The 19,115-nt window shown below is 41.4% G+C and overlaps 1 protein-coding gene across 1 annotated transcript; it reads left to right on the forward strand.

Annotated features, from left to right (window-relative positions):
- The first annotated feature begins 9,375 nt into the window (after positions 1-9,375).
- On the forward strand, positions 9,376-17,863 carry kcnk13b (potassium channel, subfamily K, member 13b). The gene is made up of 3 exons (XM_029496936.1): positions 9,376-9,712; positions 13,707-14,494; positions 17,708-17,863. The coding sequence occupies exons 1-3, from the start codon at positions 9,376-9,378 to the stop codon at positions 17,861-17,863; spliced, it is 1,281 nt and encodes a 426-aa protein (XP_029352796.1).
- Positions 17,864-19,115: the final 1,252 nt, after the last annotated feature.

Below are 19,115 nucleotides of genomic sequence, written 5' to 3' on the forward strand. Positions count from 1 at the left end.
TTAGCAAAGTCTTCGCAATAATTCAGATGTATCATGTAATGTTTCTTGTGTGAACTTGGCATGCGAAAAAAGGCATGATGACGAGACTCCCCTTTTCAAATGTTCTTCAAGTAGAGGAGCTGCTGTCTTCGAGCAGCTGCCTTGCTCAAGTGCAAAGATGCAATGATTTGTGTAATATTAGAAGGAAGATGCTTAGAGTCAAGCAGCACGGACAATCTCACACTTCAGGCTCAGGTGTTGATGAAATACCAAAGCACAACACAAAGGCATCAAAAAGGAAATACTACTTCTTTTTTTTTTTTCAACTGCAGAACAACATAATAAATATGTAACTGTTTCCAATAACTCACTGTATTACAGTAACTCTGGATCTGAAGTAAAATCCTGGGAAATGAATTCTTTTTTGTTTTTGTTAATGGGGTAAAATGGACAAAACCCAAAGCCTTTGAATACTGCGCAGTAGTGTGACAGGAACTCACACATATCAATATAAAACCCTTCTGGTCTCCCACTGCTGTAGCAATCACTGACTGAATCATCTGCACCATGAAATTGCTTCATTATATGCTGATAAGCATGGAGTTCCACAAAGGACACATTTGTCAATAACAGAGCCACATGTTGATCTGCCATTTGTTGGCACCCGCTGAAAAATCGCTAAAACCCAAAACTTAGAATCCCAATTGTTTTCTTTAATGGTAACTATGAACAGCTTAGAATGGTGTGGGACCGGAAAGCAGTGACACCCCATAAAGGAAAACATAAGTATATAAGTATTCTCAGTACATGCATGATGCTGAATCCTTCGTTCTGTTACGGCCAAACTCACGAGTAGCTCCAACACACATGAAAACAGGCTGATGCTGCCAGCATCTCACTGTTTTGTTTTGCTTTGTTTATTTTTAAATGGCCGGCTCACAGCAAACCTTACAGGTCCTATTTGAGATAATCACAGGGTCAGCGAAATGAATGCATCTGTTCCACGCTGCAGAATTTATATTGAGATGAATCAAACCCTTCAGCAGAAGCAAGAGACATTATACCAGTCAGGGTGACTGTGAAGGCCACGTCTGTGGCCACACGACTGGTTTAGATTGCAGAGGGTGCTGCTGCTGATGTTGTTTCCGAGGGACATTCTGTCAGACACATTAACTCATGTTATATTGAGTTTGTATTCCCTGAGTTAAGTTCTGTTAGGTTGACCTCTCTTATGGGTCCAAACCTTTGTTTTATCCTTTGTCAAACTTTTTTCTTTTCCATTTTTTTGGGTAGATAAAACCCCTTTTTGGAAGAACCACCTGTGTTCCTGTAACTCGCTGGCTTGGTCCCATACAGCAGTGCTTCTCAAACAGCGGGGCGCGCCCCCCTGCGATGCCAGGGGGTGTGTGACCCCCGAGGAACATGCTTTTTTTTTTGCCGTACTAGAATAAAGTGTGATCTATATTCCTTTCTTTTTTTCTTTTATTTTGTTTTCTTTAATGATAATAAGAATACAATGTTTTCTTCTTCCTAGGGGGGCGTTACAGAAAATAATTGAGAAGCACTGCTTTAAAGTGACAAACCACAAATCAAATCAAATCAAAACAGTAGATGATAAATTATTTCGTCCACTTGAAACACAGGGTAGAATGAAAGGACAAGGTCTCTCTACTCTACCTTTGCTATTACGGCTCCTCTGTGTCTGCGGCTGATCACTCCTCAAATGGAGCAGGCTCATTATTCCTCCCTTACCAATTACAGTGTATTTAAGAGGCTACAGTCTTTGCTGGCCTGGACTGTGAAGTGCTGCAGTGCTACCCCTCCTTGTGTTTCACAAAAGACAGGAAAAACCTGAGAGCATCAAAGGCAGAGGAGATAAAGGCCCTCCACATCCTCACAACACCCAAACTTGTGTACAGTCACACACATATATTACCTCAAAGAAAACCTCTCATGGATACGCAGACGCACATAAATATTTAAAGATATGCACAGAAGCGTGTCTTAATGCTTTTCTCCACAGAGACACGCACATAGAAAGCCACCACAGAGGAAAAAGCTGCTAATTGGCCCAAAACTAATCCCTGCTCTGTGTGACTGCTGATACAGCTCCTGTGTAATAGAGACGGAGCTCTTGGTTCAACACAGTGGCCTTGATACCAAAGTCTGAGTCTTTTCAAGAAAAACATATTTTTTACATGAGAGAGGAAGAAAATGAAGGAAACAATTAAAGTCGTCATCTAGTACTGCGGCTCCAGATGATGGCTTTAATAATTTCAAATAACATCTGGGTGTTGTCAGATGTGTTTGAGCAAATGTTATTCAAACTGAAAAAAAAACAAAAACAAAAACAAAAACAAACATGTGGCAAAGGATGTGTTGACAGCAGGGCAGTGACAGAGGTTACAAACAACAATGGAAGTCTATTATGGAGTGTTTAATGTTAAATAATTCATCCTTCTATCTGTCAGTCAAGATAATCAGGTCAGAGCCAGGACTTGGTAATTTGGACGGTTGTTTATGCAGAAAACAGAGACATCGCATTACATAATCGCCCTGCCCTATTTGACAGTGACAGTGCAATTGAAAGTGTAGTTATATAATAAAATTTGCATTGTTCAATGAAATCAGAAACTGACTTTTTTTTTTCATATGCTTTGCTTCGTGTTGCATATTTAACTTTGTTTAAATCACAGGAGAGTACTAGACTGGTTATATAAGATATGGACACAGCATTATACCCGCCTATGGAGTCTACCACAGTCTGTGTATTCTTTTTGTGTACCATAAGAATATAGAATATCAGAGACAGACAGAGAGAGACAAAGGTGAATTTTAGACACACACATGCACACAAACACACGTCTGTATATCCTGACAAATAAATGTAAAAAAAATTCTCTGGAACAGCCGGTTGATAGAATATTGACTGTCAGATCTGTACGATCATTGTATGCTTCTTTGCACTTTACTATTGTTTATATACAGCACTTTATAACCTAGTTTTAGTTACTATGGTTACACCATGCTTGGTGGATACATGTCTCTTTATCAGATTGAGAGAGAGGGAGAGATGTGAGCTGTGAATGTATTTGCCAAAACTCGTTTGAATCTTGTGATTTAGTTCGAGCAGAAGGAGATTTTCATTTGCTTTGTTGTTCACTTCAAAGAAAAGCGAAAATCAATGCACACTGACAGAGCACAAAGTGATAAGACCATCCGCAAGCAGCGATGCGCCATACATAATACTGCATTATTTCATACATCTTTGACAAAAAGGGTGAACAACTGCCCTCCAACAGCCTGTGTTCAGTGTATGCAGCTGGACTTGCAGAGGGCAGCGTGAGACAAACACATTTACAGACAGAATTCTCTGACAACACTTTTTCCAGTTATTTTGTCTCTTTGGACCACAGGTTGTTAGTCCAGTAAGAACAGTTCGTGATTCTAAATGCAACAATGTCATTTTAAATACACGGGCTCCTCAGAGCTGTGTCTTACACTCTTCTTTTTTCATCTACGCAAAACAACAGAATTTGTTCCTGATTAACGAACACACCTAAAACAACCCCTGCATTCAAATACAAGTTTGTAGTGTTGTTTCAGGACTGTTTAGAGCCCCATATCAAAGGTTTCAGAGTGACTCATGAGTTATTGCAGAAGCCTCTGTGAGAAACTGTCATCACTCCAATTGCTTTGAATACTATTATGACCCACACAAGTTTTACTGAAGTTCAGTGTTCTGTAACAAATGTGTGCTTGTCAGATGATGTTGCATTGCACTCCAGCAAAAGTTTGGCCAAGTTCAGCTTTTATCAGATTGACCTTTCCTTTTTCTGCTGGCGTCCTGGTGGCCCCACTGCACTGATGGTGTTCTTTCACGCAGGGTTGGCTTAAAAATCAACGCAACATCTGTTGATGCCGCCCACTCACACACTAAACTTGTGTTACTCAAAGGTTGTAAAGCGGAGGATGCTCTTAGTTGAAGTAGGTAGACTCCTCTTTGCTAGAAAAAGTCATTTAAATGTAACCCTCATCACAAAGTCTCTTTTACACTGTCTTCGTTATTCAGTCAGGGACTGTGTGCACAATGTTTTTTTTTTTCTCTTTATTTTGTGGTCTGTGTTAAGCTTTACTGCGAGTCAAAGCAAACACAAAAAAAATGATCTGAATGTCATCAGGGTTTTAATTATGATATGCTGTTCAAATAAGAGGTAACAATAGTCCACCGAGGGGTAAGACAGTTGTGCTGAAGGTCAGGGTTTTTCCTTTGTGGTTTATATTGTTATGATCAAAAAGTTTAATAAGGCCTGCTCACTCTACAGGGAGGTCAAAGGTTAGGATCAGCTACAGATCAACTACCCTGAAGCTGCTGGAGATCCAGTGTCTTGCCCAAGGAGGATTTATCAGTGTGGATGCTTGTGGACCCAAGAGCTTGTGTGAATGTGTGTATGTGTATAAATGATTAGAGAACTACCTTAATGATGCCGCCTGTAAACCCGGGCAAAATGAGGTGGAGTGCCCACTTACAGATTTTAGAGGCTGATGACAAAACGCTGTGACCTTGGCAGACTGCATGTTAATGGTGGAGTCGGTAGTGCAGCTGCAACAGTGTCATTAGATCACCTAAGAAAAAAGGCTGGGCTCACACACGTCAAGGTCATTATTCAAATGTACTGTGATTTAAAAGAGTACTTTATTATTGGGTTCGACCAGGTCTGTAAGTGTGCTCACAACACATTTTAACACTCATGAATACTTATACCCGGTGCATTTCCATGGAAACAGATCTCTGGATATCAGAAGATGAAGACATTCTTTAGCATCCTATATAAATTCATATATCATATGGTTCCTCTCAAAGATTCAGGTTTCCGTATGATTCAACTAATTAATTCTTGTGTTTAAGTTATTTCAATTTATGAAATAAACATTTTTAAGGACAAATATTGTTTTCTTATTCAGAATAGAAAAGAATTGTGTTATTATAAAATTAATATTATATAATACTAACAATTATTCTAACTGGATATGCGACTAAAACACGATTTAGGGGTTTCAGTTTGCTTTTTGGTGAATTTGTAAGAGGACTTGAAGAGCACAAATTTAGCACCACAATCTGTTTCCTTGTCAAAAAAAGTCATCAGCGATCACCTGAGTCTCAGGTGTTTGAATGTGTGTGAATGTAGCCTTTATATGCTAGCCTCAGGCGGAGCTGAGGAATGGCTTGTAGCGGTCTGGTGAATCTGTGGCTCAGATCCCCTTCTCTGATTGATTGACTGACCTGTTGTTATTAGAATTCCAGTGAGAGGTCTGAGAGAGATGTAAAACTACGCTGAGATGGCTTTGGTTCTCAAAACCACAAATATATCTACATATATGGCTATAACAAGCGTAAAGTATAAAGTATAAAACAATGTAAATATCCCTTAACACTTTTATTTAAAATTTTCTCTGCTGACTTGTTTTTCATAATGTACAAACAAAATACAGATTTCAAATTTTAATCTTTCATTTGTAAGAAAGGACTCATTTAACATTTTTGCGAAATGCCCTGTTCTGATTTTTTTAGGCAAGAAGATTGATCCCAGTGTCATATTTGAGGAGTGGTTCCAATCTTCTTATCTGTGAGTCCTCTCTTACCTGTTAAACATAAGAACAGGCCAGTATGATGTGGAGAAAATTGCACACTGCTCCATTGCCAGGGCCCATTTTCCATAGCAAAGGGAAGGCTGTGGACCAACCAGAGCCACGTATTAACTGAAAGCTCTGCAAAGAAAGAAGCAGCTACTGTAGGCGACCATCAAAGCCACATATTCATCCAAGACTGATGTATGTGTGTACGCATAAATGAACGACATGATTGTAGATTCAGACATTTGCATGAATGCTCAGTTTATGACCGAAATCAAAGGCAGATATCCACAAACGTTAAAATCAAATTTATTTCTATAGCTCAAAATTATAACAAAGTTACATCAAAGCACTTTACACATAGAGCAGCTCGAGACCAAACTCTTTATGAAGTTGTTAAAGAGGCCCAACATATACCTCGGGACTTGGTAGAGGGGTGGAGAAAGAACAAGAGCAAGAGGAGAGAAGATGCCACGCAAAATTCAAACAAAGCATACAGAAAACACACAGCGATTGCAACCTGGCAGTTCTAAGTGTGCACTAGTAAATATTAGCAGCTGGGGAGAAGAAGAGGTGACAATGGGAAGTGAATAGTAGTGTGTAATGAGAACTAAAGGTACCTCTTGCAGCAGCAGGTACTGAGCGGGAACATGGAGCAGAGATGATACAACAGCTGTAGGACGGGGACAGGCAGAGAGGGGACAGGAGGGACACAACACAGACTACAGGAGGAAACAAAGTTAGAGACATGGAATGATGTACATGCACGGAAGAGCGGGAGAGATAGAGAAACATAGAGACAGGAGAGAGGGAGAGAGGGATGGTGAGAGAGAAAGAGGTGCTCGGTGCAAACCCCACCAGTCCAGGCCTATAGCAGGACAACTAAAAGGAAAAGTGTTTGTATGCTGAGTCCTGTTGTTCAGGTCTCTTTCAGTCAATAGATGTCTATTGAAACAAGTCATGAACGATTAATGAAACGTTTCAGCTCCAACTGTAAGGAACTGACCTCATATCTGCAGGGAACATTGAATGAATGGGATGTTCAATACCTGCGTTATGAATTTTATGATTAACAAAGCCACCACTGCTCCGTAATAGCTGGAGCTTCATGAAATAAGAACAGACTTGCAAATTAACCTCATCTTTATATGTATACAGACAGCTTCCAGCAATTCTTGGCTACAAAGATCTAGGATATAAAAGCAGGAGAACTGTAAGTAAAATGAAACTAAGGTCTTCATTTGCACACCATTGTTTCCTCTGGCGCTGTGTGGGAAGTTACACAACAGAAGAGCAGCAACTTTTTGTATTATAGCTGACAACAAGACAAACTATATTTAATAATTCTTATTATACTCTACTCTTAAAGCTCTACCACACTACACTATTCCTATGTGTCTGCTTTGTACTATACTATGCTATATTAGATCACGGCAACATGACAGAAGGAGAGTATGGTACAAAATAAAACCCTTAATTGCTGAGTTATATACACATAAGAAACGTTTATTAACCCTTAAGGTCTGTTAAAACTTGAATTTATGACCCTTTACTTTCAATATCATGCACACCTGGTTGTTTTTTCTGGTCTTCATCAGCCACATGTGAGTGCAGAAGCACCACTCCAGTCAACACTAATCTCCAAATAATTGCCTGTGAAATATCAATACTTTGCTGTGTGGTATGGATTTCACCCAGTCTATAAAATCAGTCACAAGGAGGCTGCAATCAGACTGCAACTCATGCACAAAGTACACAATCAGGTTGTTTGTTTACTTTCACTGTGATATGGGGTGTTTTGTGCATTTATCAATTGCTCCTTAATGCAATCGCAAGAATAACTCCTTCTAACTTGCACTGGTTTCAATATAAGTATAATAAAATAGCCCCGAGTTATTACCTTTATTCACCTTTCCGTCATTCTCAATTTCATAAGCTTATGTCTGAGAAAGAATTGACAAACCCTGTCTGGCGTGCAATAAGCAAGTTGTTTATTACAAATCAGATCATGAACATGATTTTTGCTTTTTTGGATCCATTCATTCTGCTCCTACTAACTTGCCTCAATGAATAGATGTGAAACGTGTTCTCATTTATTTTTCACGTTGATATTATCATTTGTAAAAAGGGGACTCTCCTGCAGAAGAAATTATTGTTTACAAAGCATTTTTTTTTCAAAGCCCTACATAATGAAGAACAATCTGACTGCTCGATACAGTGACTTTAAACTGTCTGCTTGAATATATTATCACTTCAGAAAGCTTTTCCTGATAACCCTGTATTGCTGGAGCCCAGAACCAGGACGATAACTGGGAACAACCCAAGCTGACGAGCAGCCAAAGCCGAATGGTTGTTACGTTGCACTGTGTCCAAATAGAGCATAGAGAAAATCACTTCTACCAATCAACCTGCCATCTGATAGTGATGTTAGCTAATGTCAATTTAAGGGAAAAACCTAATGATCATATTCACTACTACACAAAATGATCATTTTTACCGATGGAGCAGCAGTTAATGAGAGTACTTCTGAAAATGCTCCCATCTGTTTTTTTTTTTTTTTTTTTAATCTATTATTATTTCAAATTCATTTTAATTGCGACATTTAAGTGGCTGAATATATTGCTTAATTCAAAGTCGTGCTTTACTAAGCGCTCAAATTCCTTAATTTGTTTTAATGCATCAAGCATTAGCAACTTTCAGTGATGCACGACTTCTAAGACACATTAAAATCCGGTAATCTTTTCTGGGCTTTAGTTAAGGACAAAATCTACATGACTGGTTCAGAGAGGACCGTTTTGTTTGCTCTGAGCAATTTAAAGTAGCTTTTACAGTTTTTTTTTTTTTTTAGCAATCTAAGTACTTTCCTTTAAAACCGCAGGGAAGTGAGACCTCAGGCTCTGTCCATGGTGCTGAAATGGCCCTGCACGCGTCATCGTCATGTTAAACTCTCAGTATTACAGAAATAGCTTTTTGTTGTCCCTGTGATCCTGAATAATTTATATCCAGCCGTCATTCCGTTGTGACATTTGCTCACATCGTCCCCGGGTAAGCATAGGCAGGAGCATGAATCCCTCATCAGAGCTCGGAAAGGTCAAGTGATATTGATCTCGCTATGCAAACGCGCGCAACATTGTCAGAATCCAGCCTCCGAAGTTAGGGTCAGATCGAACATATTTCTGGAGTCATTATCAGGATAGGCCCTTATGCTGCCTTTTTACAAGCTGAAAGGGGGAATTAGTGGACATGTCAAGGTAGACCTCGCGTGCTGGGGGGGGGGAGTGGAGAGGCTGTAAAATTCACTGTTATTGTGTTGGTCAATTCTCGGTGCGTAAAACGCGCGCTCTGGGGTGGAGACTTCTTTGGAGAGGCAGGATCGCAGCGCAACAAAGGCACGACTCTCTGCATCCACAGGTTGCTGTTCGCGTCTCTCCTCTCCTCTGAACATCTTGCCAGGAATACAGCCGATGGAGCCCGATTGAACGGGTTGGACTTTCGCTCGCGCAGGTGCTCATGAGCAAAATGTCAAATCCACAGCTTTAAGTGGTTAGTTCGTTGGCTGTCTATTTCTATTACGCGGGGCTTTTCTTTAAAAAAATAATAATAATACAACAACCACAAAACCAAAAAAAAAAACTAACAAACAAACAAATAACAACAACAAACATCTTGTTCAGGTTTCTCCCGAGGACGTTGCCTTTTATTCGGGAGCACCATGACACAAGCCCCCCGCTGCAAATGCGCCGCGGTGACAACAGCAACATAATGGCATGCAGGAGCGGCTGCTGCTGCAGCTCCGGTCCCATCAACGACGATAACGCGAGGTTCCTGCTGCTGGCGTTGTTCATCGTCGTCTATCTGTTCTGCGGGGCCGCGGTGTTCTCCGCCCTGGAGCAGCCCAAGGAGCGAGAGGCGAAGGAGCGCTGGGTGCAGAGGTTCGAGTATTTCAGCCAGAAGTACAACCTGAGCAAGAGGGACCTCAACAACTTCCTCAGGAACTACGAGGAGGCGAACGTGGCCGGCATCCGCGTGGACACGATCAGACCTCGGTGGGACTTCACCGGCGCGTTTTACTTCGTTGGAACTGTGGTGTCAACCATTGGTGAGATGGAAGGAGACGTGCGCTTAAGAACTATTCGGCTCTCTCTCTGTGTCATTCACTTGCTCATAAATCTTTCTCTCGGTCAAAAAAAAAAAAAAAAAAAAGTGCATTTAACAGTTTGCACATTCTCTCACTGGCATGTCATGGCTATGAGTTAGTCACTTTTTCTGATTGTGTAGTTCAAGAAGCAAGCTAGGTTTCAAACTTTAGCGCAAGACAGATGGATGCTCGGCCACCAACAGAGATGTATTGAGTGCAATGGACTTTTTCATTTGAAACTTATTTGTGCAGGCTTTGGTCAAGCACAGGCAAGACCCGGATGAATGTAATCAGTCAGACTCATGTTTGATGAGTCTGTGGATATGTTTAACTATGAAGCTTCAGCTCCTGCAGTCTGTTCCTTTAGCCAGGGGGTAGGAAAAAAAATATCCCTTCTTCAGAGCAGGATTTGTCCCTGACAGTCTGTTTCTCGATTTCAGGCCTGACTGTGTCTGGAGCATTACAGGTGTCAGTGTCAGTAAGACAGACAGCCGTCACTCTACAGGGAATAAGGGCCGCTGTTACACAGAGTCTCAATAAGCCCGCTGCTCTTTCACTGTGAATACCGCTGATTTGTCCTGACACATTCAGGTGCTCACTCCCATATACATCATAGGTTGGTGCTAACGTATTTGATGGGACAGTTTGACAGGCCGTCTGATCGCTTCAGCAACCATCAGCATTGAAACCAGAGAGATAGTAGACCGGGAGTTTGTCAAGCCAGTTCGCTATCTGCTCTGATTTTATGCAACATTACTGTTGTCGCTCTCAGATTGTTTTCTTTACCTTGATTCATCAGATCGATAGTAGCCTGCAACAACAGGTCACTGCGATGACCTCTAATTATTCCTGAGGCATCTGACAATACCCACAACACATTTCTTCAAGTGTATAAGCAGAATTGCACTTTCCTTTGAAACATCTAAGTAGCGAGCACGGTGTCCTGATTTTTTTAAACACAAACTTCATTGCATCTTTCATTCAACACCCCCCCCAACCCCCCCCCCCCACCCCATCCTGAGAGGGAGCATTGTTTTACAGTATATGAATGCAATCGGTTTCAAATTGCGTAACACAATACACAATCACAGAGTGTACTATTACAAGTTTGAGTCGATGACCACATCAGTGCAAGTAGGAGGTATTGTCATCATTGCTGCAAACTCACCGCGGTGAGCTTATTACTCTGAATCCAGCAGTTTGATGACGGCGAGAGAGATTTCTACTGTTTTATTTAGTGTCCTGAATCTGAGCAATCGCTCGCCTGTTCATCTCGTTTTTGTGTGTGTGTTTTTTGTTTTTTTAATCTAACACTCATCTCTTGGTTTTTATAAGTGATGCCATTTTCATACACATGATGATTTTGAATCCTCTAGGAGAGTAATGTTTTGGAAGATCTTGGATGAAGCTCAGAGAGGAGTACATGATTGTTGGATTCTTTCAATATCTTAACTGTGTGTATAGTATAATGATAATAAAACTTAATTTGGTTAAATTACTTCATTAAAATACTGCCTATGACCAAAAAATAAAATAAAATAAAGAAATTACTGATTGGTTTACTGTCAAATTAGACGAGAAGATTTGATACCACCCCACCACACATTTGTTGGAGCATTTCTGCAGGTTGGATGGGCATGAAAGAGTCCAGTCTGAATCATCAGTCCAAAAGAAAATTGACCTCCACTGATAAAGAGTCCAAATTACAACAAGTTAATCTTGCTACCCAGGGTGCATTTTGGCAAGAAATATCAAGTAGCTTAACTTCAAAATCCTTTTCAAATCTTCTTCTTCTTCTTTTTTTTTTTACAATATGCAGTTCTGTTTCCTTTAAGATTCTAAATGAACTTTTCATGTATGGTGTTATGTTTTGAGATCACTAATTTGTTGACCTATAAATCAAACTTGCCGTTGAGTCTTTCTGTGCAGCTTTCTTCCTGACACAATGCAAACACAAGCAGGTTTAGTTTAATTGGTGACTTTGAAATGTGAGTTTTTGAGGGCGATGACTGTTAGCCTGTGTACGTCAGCCCTGCCATACGCTGCTGACGTGTCCAGGGCGTGTCATTTCCTCCGCCCAGTGTCAGATGGGATTGGCCACAGCCTTACCAGGACCTTAGAAGGACAAACAGAAATGAAGGAACTAACAGCTTCCTCACCATGGCCATGGCTCATTAGCTATCAACTATTTGGACACATCCGCTGTGCCAAACTGGCCATTAAAATTGTGATTTCCCAGAAACAACGCTGATATAAAAAATGGTGGTAATAGCAGGACAGTCAACTGTTTCTACGTTAGTAATATTGTTTGAAGAAAAAAAACTGTAAAAGGAATACATAATGGGGAGAAAAGGTAATGAGCTGGAAGCACCTCTTCTTGGCAACCATTCAAGGCTTCGACCAGCAGCCAGTGAGGTTAGCTTAACACAAGCAGAGGTTAATGTAGACTAAGATGTGCCAATTATAAGGATCAATGGCAGTGGAAGGTGGATTTTGTAACTTTGGACATGTGCAAGCTAGCTGTTTCCCTGTTTTCCAGACTTTGCACTAAGGTGAGCTTCACCATACAGGCATGAGAGTGGCATCGCTGTCTTTGTAGAAAGCAAATTGGCAAACTTCCCTGATACTGTACTATGTAGCACAGCATCAAATAACACCCACTAAGTTTGCAGATTTTCGTTCACAGCCATGTTGACACTGATGGCTCACTGACAGTGTCGTACACTGTTTTCACCCCTTTGTTTTATGGGCTGTATATTTTATTAAACGGGTTAAAGGACTCATCAACATTACATTTAACTGGGCTGAACAAAACAAAGAGGAAGGAAAAACACATCTATAAAATTGGGCTCATTTGACTTTATCGCTGTATTTGGAAGAAAACTCCAAATTAGCACCTCGAGAACCAATTCAAATGTGGAGGCAATCAAATCCTCTACAAGAAGCCCGCCTGTGGCCCCGTGGTAATTAGTCTTGCTGCAGAGTATGGTTTTCATGACACAAGACACAGCAGCATTCAGTCTTTGTTTTCCTACAGCAAAGTGCTCTCGTGTTTTAAGAATTTACAGCTGCTATACCTATAAACAGTCAATTCGTTATGCGGCACAGGTAATTGCAGTTTCCATGAGGATTCTAAGTGTTTAAACGTTCAACCAGGTTGTGAAGGTAGTAAATTGAAAAGGGAGAGGCAGACAGACGGTACTTTAATGAGCTTTCAGCGTTGAGTGAGGGAAAAAGAAAGATACACCACGGTGCAGTCGATTGGAAGGCCTCTCGCGTTCCCCGCTATTTTCTTCATCTGCCAGTTCTCACGCGAACTGGCAAATGAGCCACGTTTCAGTACCCCTCAGGGTAAAACTTGGGCAAATGGAATGGAATTTTTGAGACATTTTAGAAAGCGATCAAACTGTAAAGTTAAAGGGCTCAAAATGAGCCATTTTCAGTTACCAAATAAGTGTGCGGAATAGAGCGATATGTTCAACAACCCGATTGTAGCCATGTGATCCTTAGACTGAAAACACCTCAGCTCTTAAAGTGAAGGACAGAAAGCACAAGAGGGAGAGAGAGGAGAGGGAGCACCATCACCAATGGCAACCCAGAGGAGTGAAGCTGTTGTGTGAGTATAGTATTCACTCAAGACAGGCAGATCAGTAATTAGACATCTTTTCTGATGACAGAGGGGATGTGGGTTTGGTTTTAAAGGTGAGTTGAAGCAGCTGCAGGCACTGACCACTGTCGTCTCTTCAACGAAAAATACCTCCATTTACTCAGAGCACTTGAGTGCGAGCATGAAAAACTGAGGCTAAATACTTGTTAGAGTGAAAGTAATGCACGTATGCATAGTATTTTTTTGATCAAGTTCAGCTTCTCTGTATTTTTCATTTTATCTTATCACGAAAAAGATTCTAAACTGTACAGTTTTCTGTGTTTTCTTTCTTTTTTGTGTATATCCCAGGGTTCGGGATGACCACTCCTGCCACCATTGGAGGGAAAATCTTCCTGATGTTTTATGGCCTCCTTGGCTGTGCAGCCACCATCCTCTTCTTCAACCTCTTTCTGGAGCGTGTCATCACCGTCATTGCCGTTGTCCTCAAGTCCTGTCACGAACGACGCCACAACAAAGCTGTGCTCCCGCAAAACGGCCGGGAAGTCCCAGAAGGAAGCAGAGCAGGTGGCGCGGCAGGAAGCGGAAGCGGAAAAGTGGAAGATCTGGCGGGCTGGAAGCCTTCGGTCTACTGTGTGATGCTCATTCTAGGAGTTGCAGCCATCTTGGTCTCTTGCTGCGCTTCGCTCATGTACTCTGCGGCTGAGGGCTGGGGCTACCTGGACTCGCTGTACTTCTGTTTTGTGGCTTTTAGCACCATTGGCTTTGGAGATATGGTGAGCAGCCAGCGGGTCATCTATGAAGGCCACGCAACAGCTGCCTATCGCTTGGGCAACTTCTTCTTCATCCTCACCGGCGTCTGCTGCATCTACTCTCTCTTCAACGTCATCTCCATCGTCATCAAGCAGGTCCTCAACTGGCTGCTGAGGAGGCTGGAAGCCCCCTGCCGATGCTGTTTCCCCAAGAGGGGTCACCACCCTCACCGGCACCCCCGTAGGAACGTGGTTGCCCCGGGTCACCTGCGTACCCGCAGAGACCCCTCAATTGAGACAGACGCCATCAACGAGAGCGAGACTGACACTGGGCGCAGGATGTCTGGGGAGATGATCTCCATGAGGGATTTCTTAGCAGCCAACAAGGTGAGAAATACAGGCGTCAGGCCTGGTTGTGTCTTAGAGCTTGTGGGAAATGTCACGTTTTCTACGGCCGCACGTGCTGCTAAAAACACAAAATATGAAACTGCTCACATGAGCAGCAGACAGAACATTTAGTTAGTGTGTTTTGTTTTGTTTTTTTTTTTGTTTCCCCATAGCCGTGCCTACTACACTCATTAATACTTTTCACCCTGCCTCCATCAGCAGAAATTCTGTTGAATTTTTAATGGCGAAATACTGCGCAGGTGTCCGGGGTTCCTCACGAGGCGTAGCATACACACGCACGCTTATTATCATTCAAAATCATATTAAAGTATTTGTTTTAATCGTCTTCATAGAATATAGTCAATGACTTCACAACACTTAAACGGCTGTGCAGTTTTGCTGCTCTTTTCTAGGCTGCATAAAATTCACGTGTACCTTTTCGGAATTCTCTATATATGCTCAGAAATGGTTTCAGAGATAAGAGAAATGAGCAGTTCAATGTCAAAGCCAAAGATTACTCTTGACTCTAAAAAGCTCTATTTCCATATCTGATGATCATTCTGATTCAAGAGCCTGAGGGTTTTGATTGAGGCTGCAGTGAGTATGTGATAAAACTGACATCAAAGCCATTAAGACAGTAACTTAACAAACGTACTGACACAGTTATGGAGCACTCATTTGCATTTGTTTGTACACCTCCAGAGGTGAGAGTGTGTGCTGCCTCCAGGGAAATTAGCTAATGCTCATAAGAGCTATAACAGAAGCACCCACCTTCACCTCTTTCATCCACTTGCTTTGTATGCTGCCAAACTTACTGCCATCTTTTTGGATGAAAGCAAGACAACCATAGCATATGATTTAGCTGATTTTCGCACAAAAGAAACTGAAATCAGAAATCAGAAAACCTTTATTCGTCTATTGCACAGCACTGGGAATTCATCTTTGACGTGGCTCTCAGATGTACAAAAAATAAAAGAAAATAAAACTCAGTTGAAGATAAAGCACGGTGAAAACACGAAAACACAGACTGTCAGAACATAGAACACAGATTGAAAAATAAATACATAAAAATGTCATCATTGCACCTGTTAACAATGCTGATGGCAGTCGATATAAAAGATTTTTTCATCATAGTTGTCCTTGCTAGTGGAACTTTCTAACGTCAGCCCGAGGGGAGGAGTTGAAATGAATTGTAGAGCAGATGAGAAGGGTCGTGAAGGATAGTGGTGGCTTTCTGTCTGACTGCCTCAGTGTGGAGGTCTAAAAGTGTATTTTAGTGGTGTGCTTGATGACCCGTGCCGTACTTGAATTTGTCTTTAGCGGAAAGGAAGCTGTACCATGATGCAATGTTGTAGGCGAGAACTGACTCAATGAGGTATTTGTAAACAACAGTGAAAATACCTTTGCTTATATAAAAACTCATCTTTTTCCAGCAGAAAAAGACGCTGCTGTGCATTTTTATAGATGGATTCGGCACAGACAGAGAAGCTACCCGGCTATCCGAAGGCCTCTACCTCCACCTCCTGCCCTCCGGTCGGACACATTTTACATTCAGCAAATTTAAAAAAAGTTGACGGACGAGCTCTTTCTGCATAAAAACACAGCCAAGACACCAATCCAAGTGGAAATTAAACCACAGGCGAACCAGCGGGTTTGCTGAAAAACAGTAGATAATGGCTGTGGAAAAATAACCACTTCTGAGTATTCTGCAGATGTGATGGAAATCACTTACCACCCCGGTTGGAGAGAGAATTCCAAATCTCACTTGCAATCTAATTTGTTGATCAACAGTAAATTTGCTTTGCCCACATCAGTTTGTGGAAATATGTGACTCCAGACCTGTAAACTCCTGTTTATTGATTCATTCAGCGCTTCTTACACTATATAATCATGTCTGAATGAATGAAGTGAATCCAAGGCTCAGCCTATATCATCCTAGTCTCTCGCACCAAATAGATCAATGTAATGTCTGGCTGTGTAGTATTGTACTTAAAAAGACAAGAATAGGAGAGAGAGGAGAGAAGGAGGGCAGGAGACAAGACATTTCACAGACTTCTACAAATTTGAAAGTAGCAGCTGCACAAGTTATCGCGCTGACCTTTACGATTTCACTCAGGGACAGAAGTAGGTCAGTGACATCAAGGTGGAATTCACATAAACTTCAAATTCATAATAGCCTTTAGAGTTCAGTTGATATTAATGGAATGCATTTTTTATTTTAAATTAGCCTCTCCAGCTGCTTAACCTCTTAAAAATTCTTAGAAACAGATCTATAAACGCTTCGTCCAAATACTGAAGATGAACAATTCAGAGCCCCATCAAAAAAACATCCATTGGAGTTTGGCCACAATGATCCTACATCTTTTTGAAGCAAAAATTACTCTGTAGTCATCTCCAGTTGAACTGACCACCATAAAATCTCTTCGATTTTACAAAAGATAGACTTTGATCTCTTCTGACAAAGAATCTTTAGCTATGCCAGCAGCTCTAAGTGATTATACTTATTCACAGTGTTGCTCTGGGCTAAATGCAAAATGGCAACATGATGATCTGCTCACAGTGACACCAATGTTTACTATGTTCAGTCTGATAGTTTAGTGTGCCAGCATTCAACCATTTGCCGATCATCTTTAAAGATGAAGTATAGCTGCAGTTAATAAGAGGGTTGTTTGAGCTTACACTAAAGTACAGGCCACATTTACAGTTTGTTACATTATTACAATTCCATGCTGTCCATCCTGAGGGGAACATGAAGGACTAACGTACGGGGCACAATAGTCCCATGGCCCTATCCTCTGAACATCCGCATAGTATTTCATGGGACTCCATATAGTTTTGATATTTCACTCTGGGCCAAAGTTAAGCTAAAAACACATCGTTGTGTGTAAATAAAACAGCTCTGACTCATTTGCTTGAATGCTGACCAAAGACTGAGCAAATGTTAAAGACATCAGTTATGTAAGTTAGCCACATTTTGCTTTCTAGATCAAAAAAATGAAAGGGATGGGGCGGTGGATGGGAGTTTGAATATCTGCTTTCCTTCAGTATTTCCTTAAATCACACTGCAAAAGAGAGGAAAATACACCATGCGCTGCCCTTACGTCACACCTGAGCGCTCTGCTGCCGACACACTGTGCTTTAAATGTGGCACAAACACAGTAAGCAAATATTTTTCTCGCCTGCTGAATTCTCTGTCTCTTTCCCTCCCCATAGGTGAATCTGGCTATTATGCAAAAACAGCTCTCAGAGATGGCCATTGGGCACCCGCGCCAATCCAGCTCCAGTTCACGTCAAAATGGATTCTCAGGAGGAGTGGGAGCCCTTGGCATCATGAACAACCGGCTGGCAGAGACTAGTGTGGACAGATAAGGGGATATAGTGTGAAATATTTTTTTTTGCTTGTTTGTTTGTTCAAAGGGTAGACGAGGTCTACGGGGTGAGTACACACAGATGCTGAGGATTGCCTTCTCGAAGAAGAAACAAGAGTTATATCCAAGACTGAATTCATGACTACATAATACATCCTGACCCCCAGCAGCTGCAGCCTAGATTCAAACCCTCTTAAACCACCCACCTGTCAAGAACCTCGCTACATGAATGATGCACGACAGCTCGCCGGCGTCTCACATCTGGACCTGGCTCAGAGTGCTGGAATGCTCCCCTGCAAGGAACAGTTTCCATGGTGATAACAAAAAAGCCTGGCTCGAGCCTTTCTATGTACGCTCTAAAGACCTCACACACACTACACTGCTACTTCATACCAAACCACAACTTCCACTCATCCGTGGTTCTTCTTACAATAGCCACCATAACTCTACCCACACTCATAATGTATCAGTCTCTGTAAAGGACCCAAATGAGAGAAAAATAGCTTTAATAAAATGGGTGATTCTTGGTTTTGTGTCTAACAGTAGTTATTGCCTAAAACGCAGTGTCATGTAGAAAATGAAAAAGAGGCCTAATTCATTGGGGAATGAATGTTTACCTTCAATGCAAAACACATCATTTAGGGATAATCAATAGCGTTCTTCAATCACGTAATCCATGTTTCAGACAAATGCTTTACAGTCATATCGCATCCTGTTCAATGGCTTTTGTCTTAGGCGCTGTACTCATTCATTATTGCAACAAATAGGAGACAAAACCTCTGAGAGGAACCAAACAGACCTATCTGGAGCTGAATGAATACTATTCTGAGTCTGAGATTAAACCTATTATGTGAGACTGCTGTTTGCTTTCAGCTTTGCTGCACATTATCTAAGCACAGATGCAGACATGGGGACACATTCTCACCCTGAAGCTGTCTCAGCCTGTAGGTGGTTGGTATTGATGTAAATGTGAAAAAAAGTGAAACAAATAGTCCCAGGGTTCATTGTTTGATTTTTGCTCAGCAGTGCCAGGTTTATGGTTTTCCTGATGTCTGGTTTAACAGCCGACACAGCAAATAGAAAGGACAAAAGATAGATGAGATTGTTAATAGAACGCCTGCGGAGAGATTAACTTTGGTGAATCCTGCAAACATCCAAGAGCAAGAAGGAGCCATGAACAGTACATTATGCTCAATTTAAGCAGATTGAATAGTCATTTTCACTCCTGCAGCAAAAGCATCTGAGACGATGCT

This window comes from Echeneis naucrates, chromosome 24, assembly GCF_900963305.1.
Source record: "Echeneis naucrates chromosome 24, fEcheNa1.1, whole genome shotgun sequence".
NCBI lineage: Eukaryota > Metazoa > Chordata > Actinopteri > Carangiformes > Echeneidae > Echeneis > Echeneis naucrates.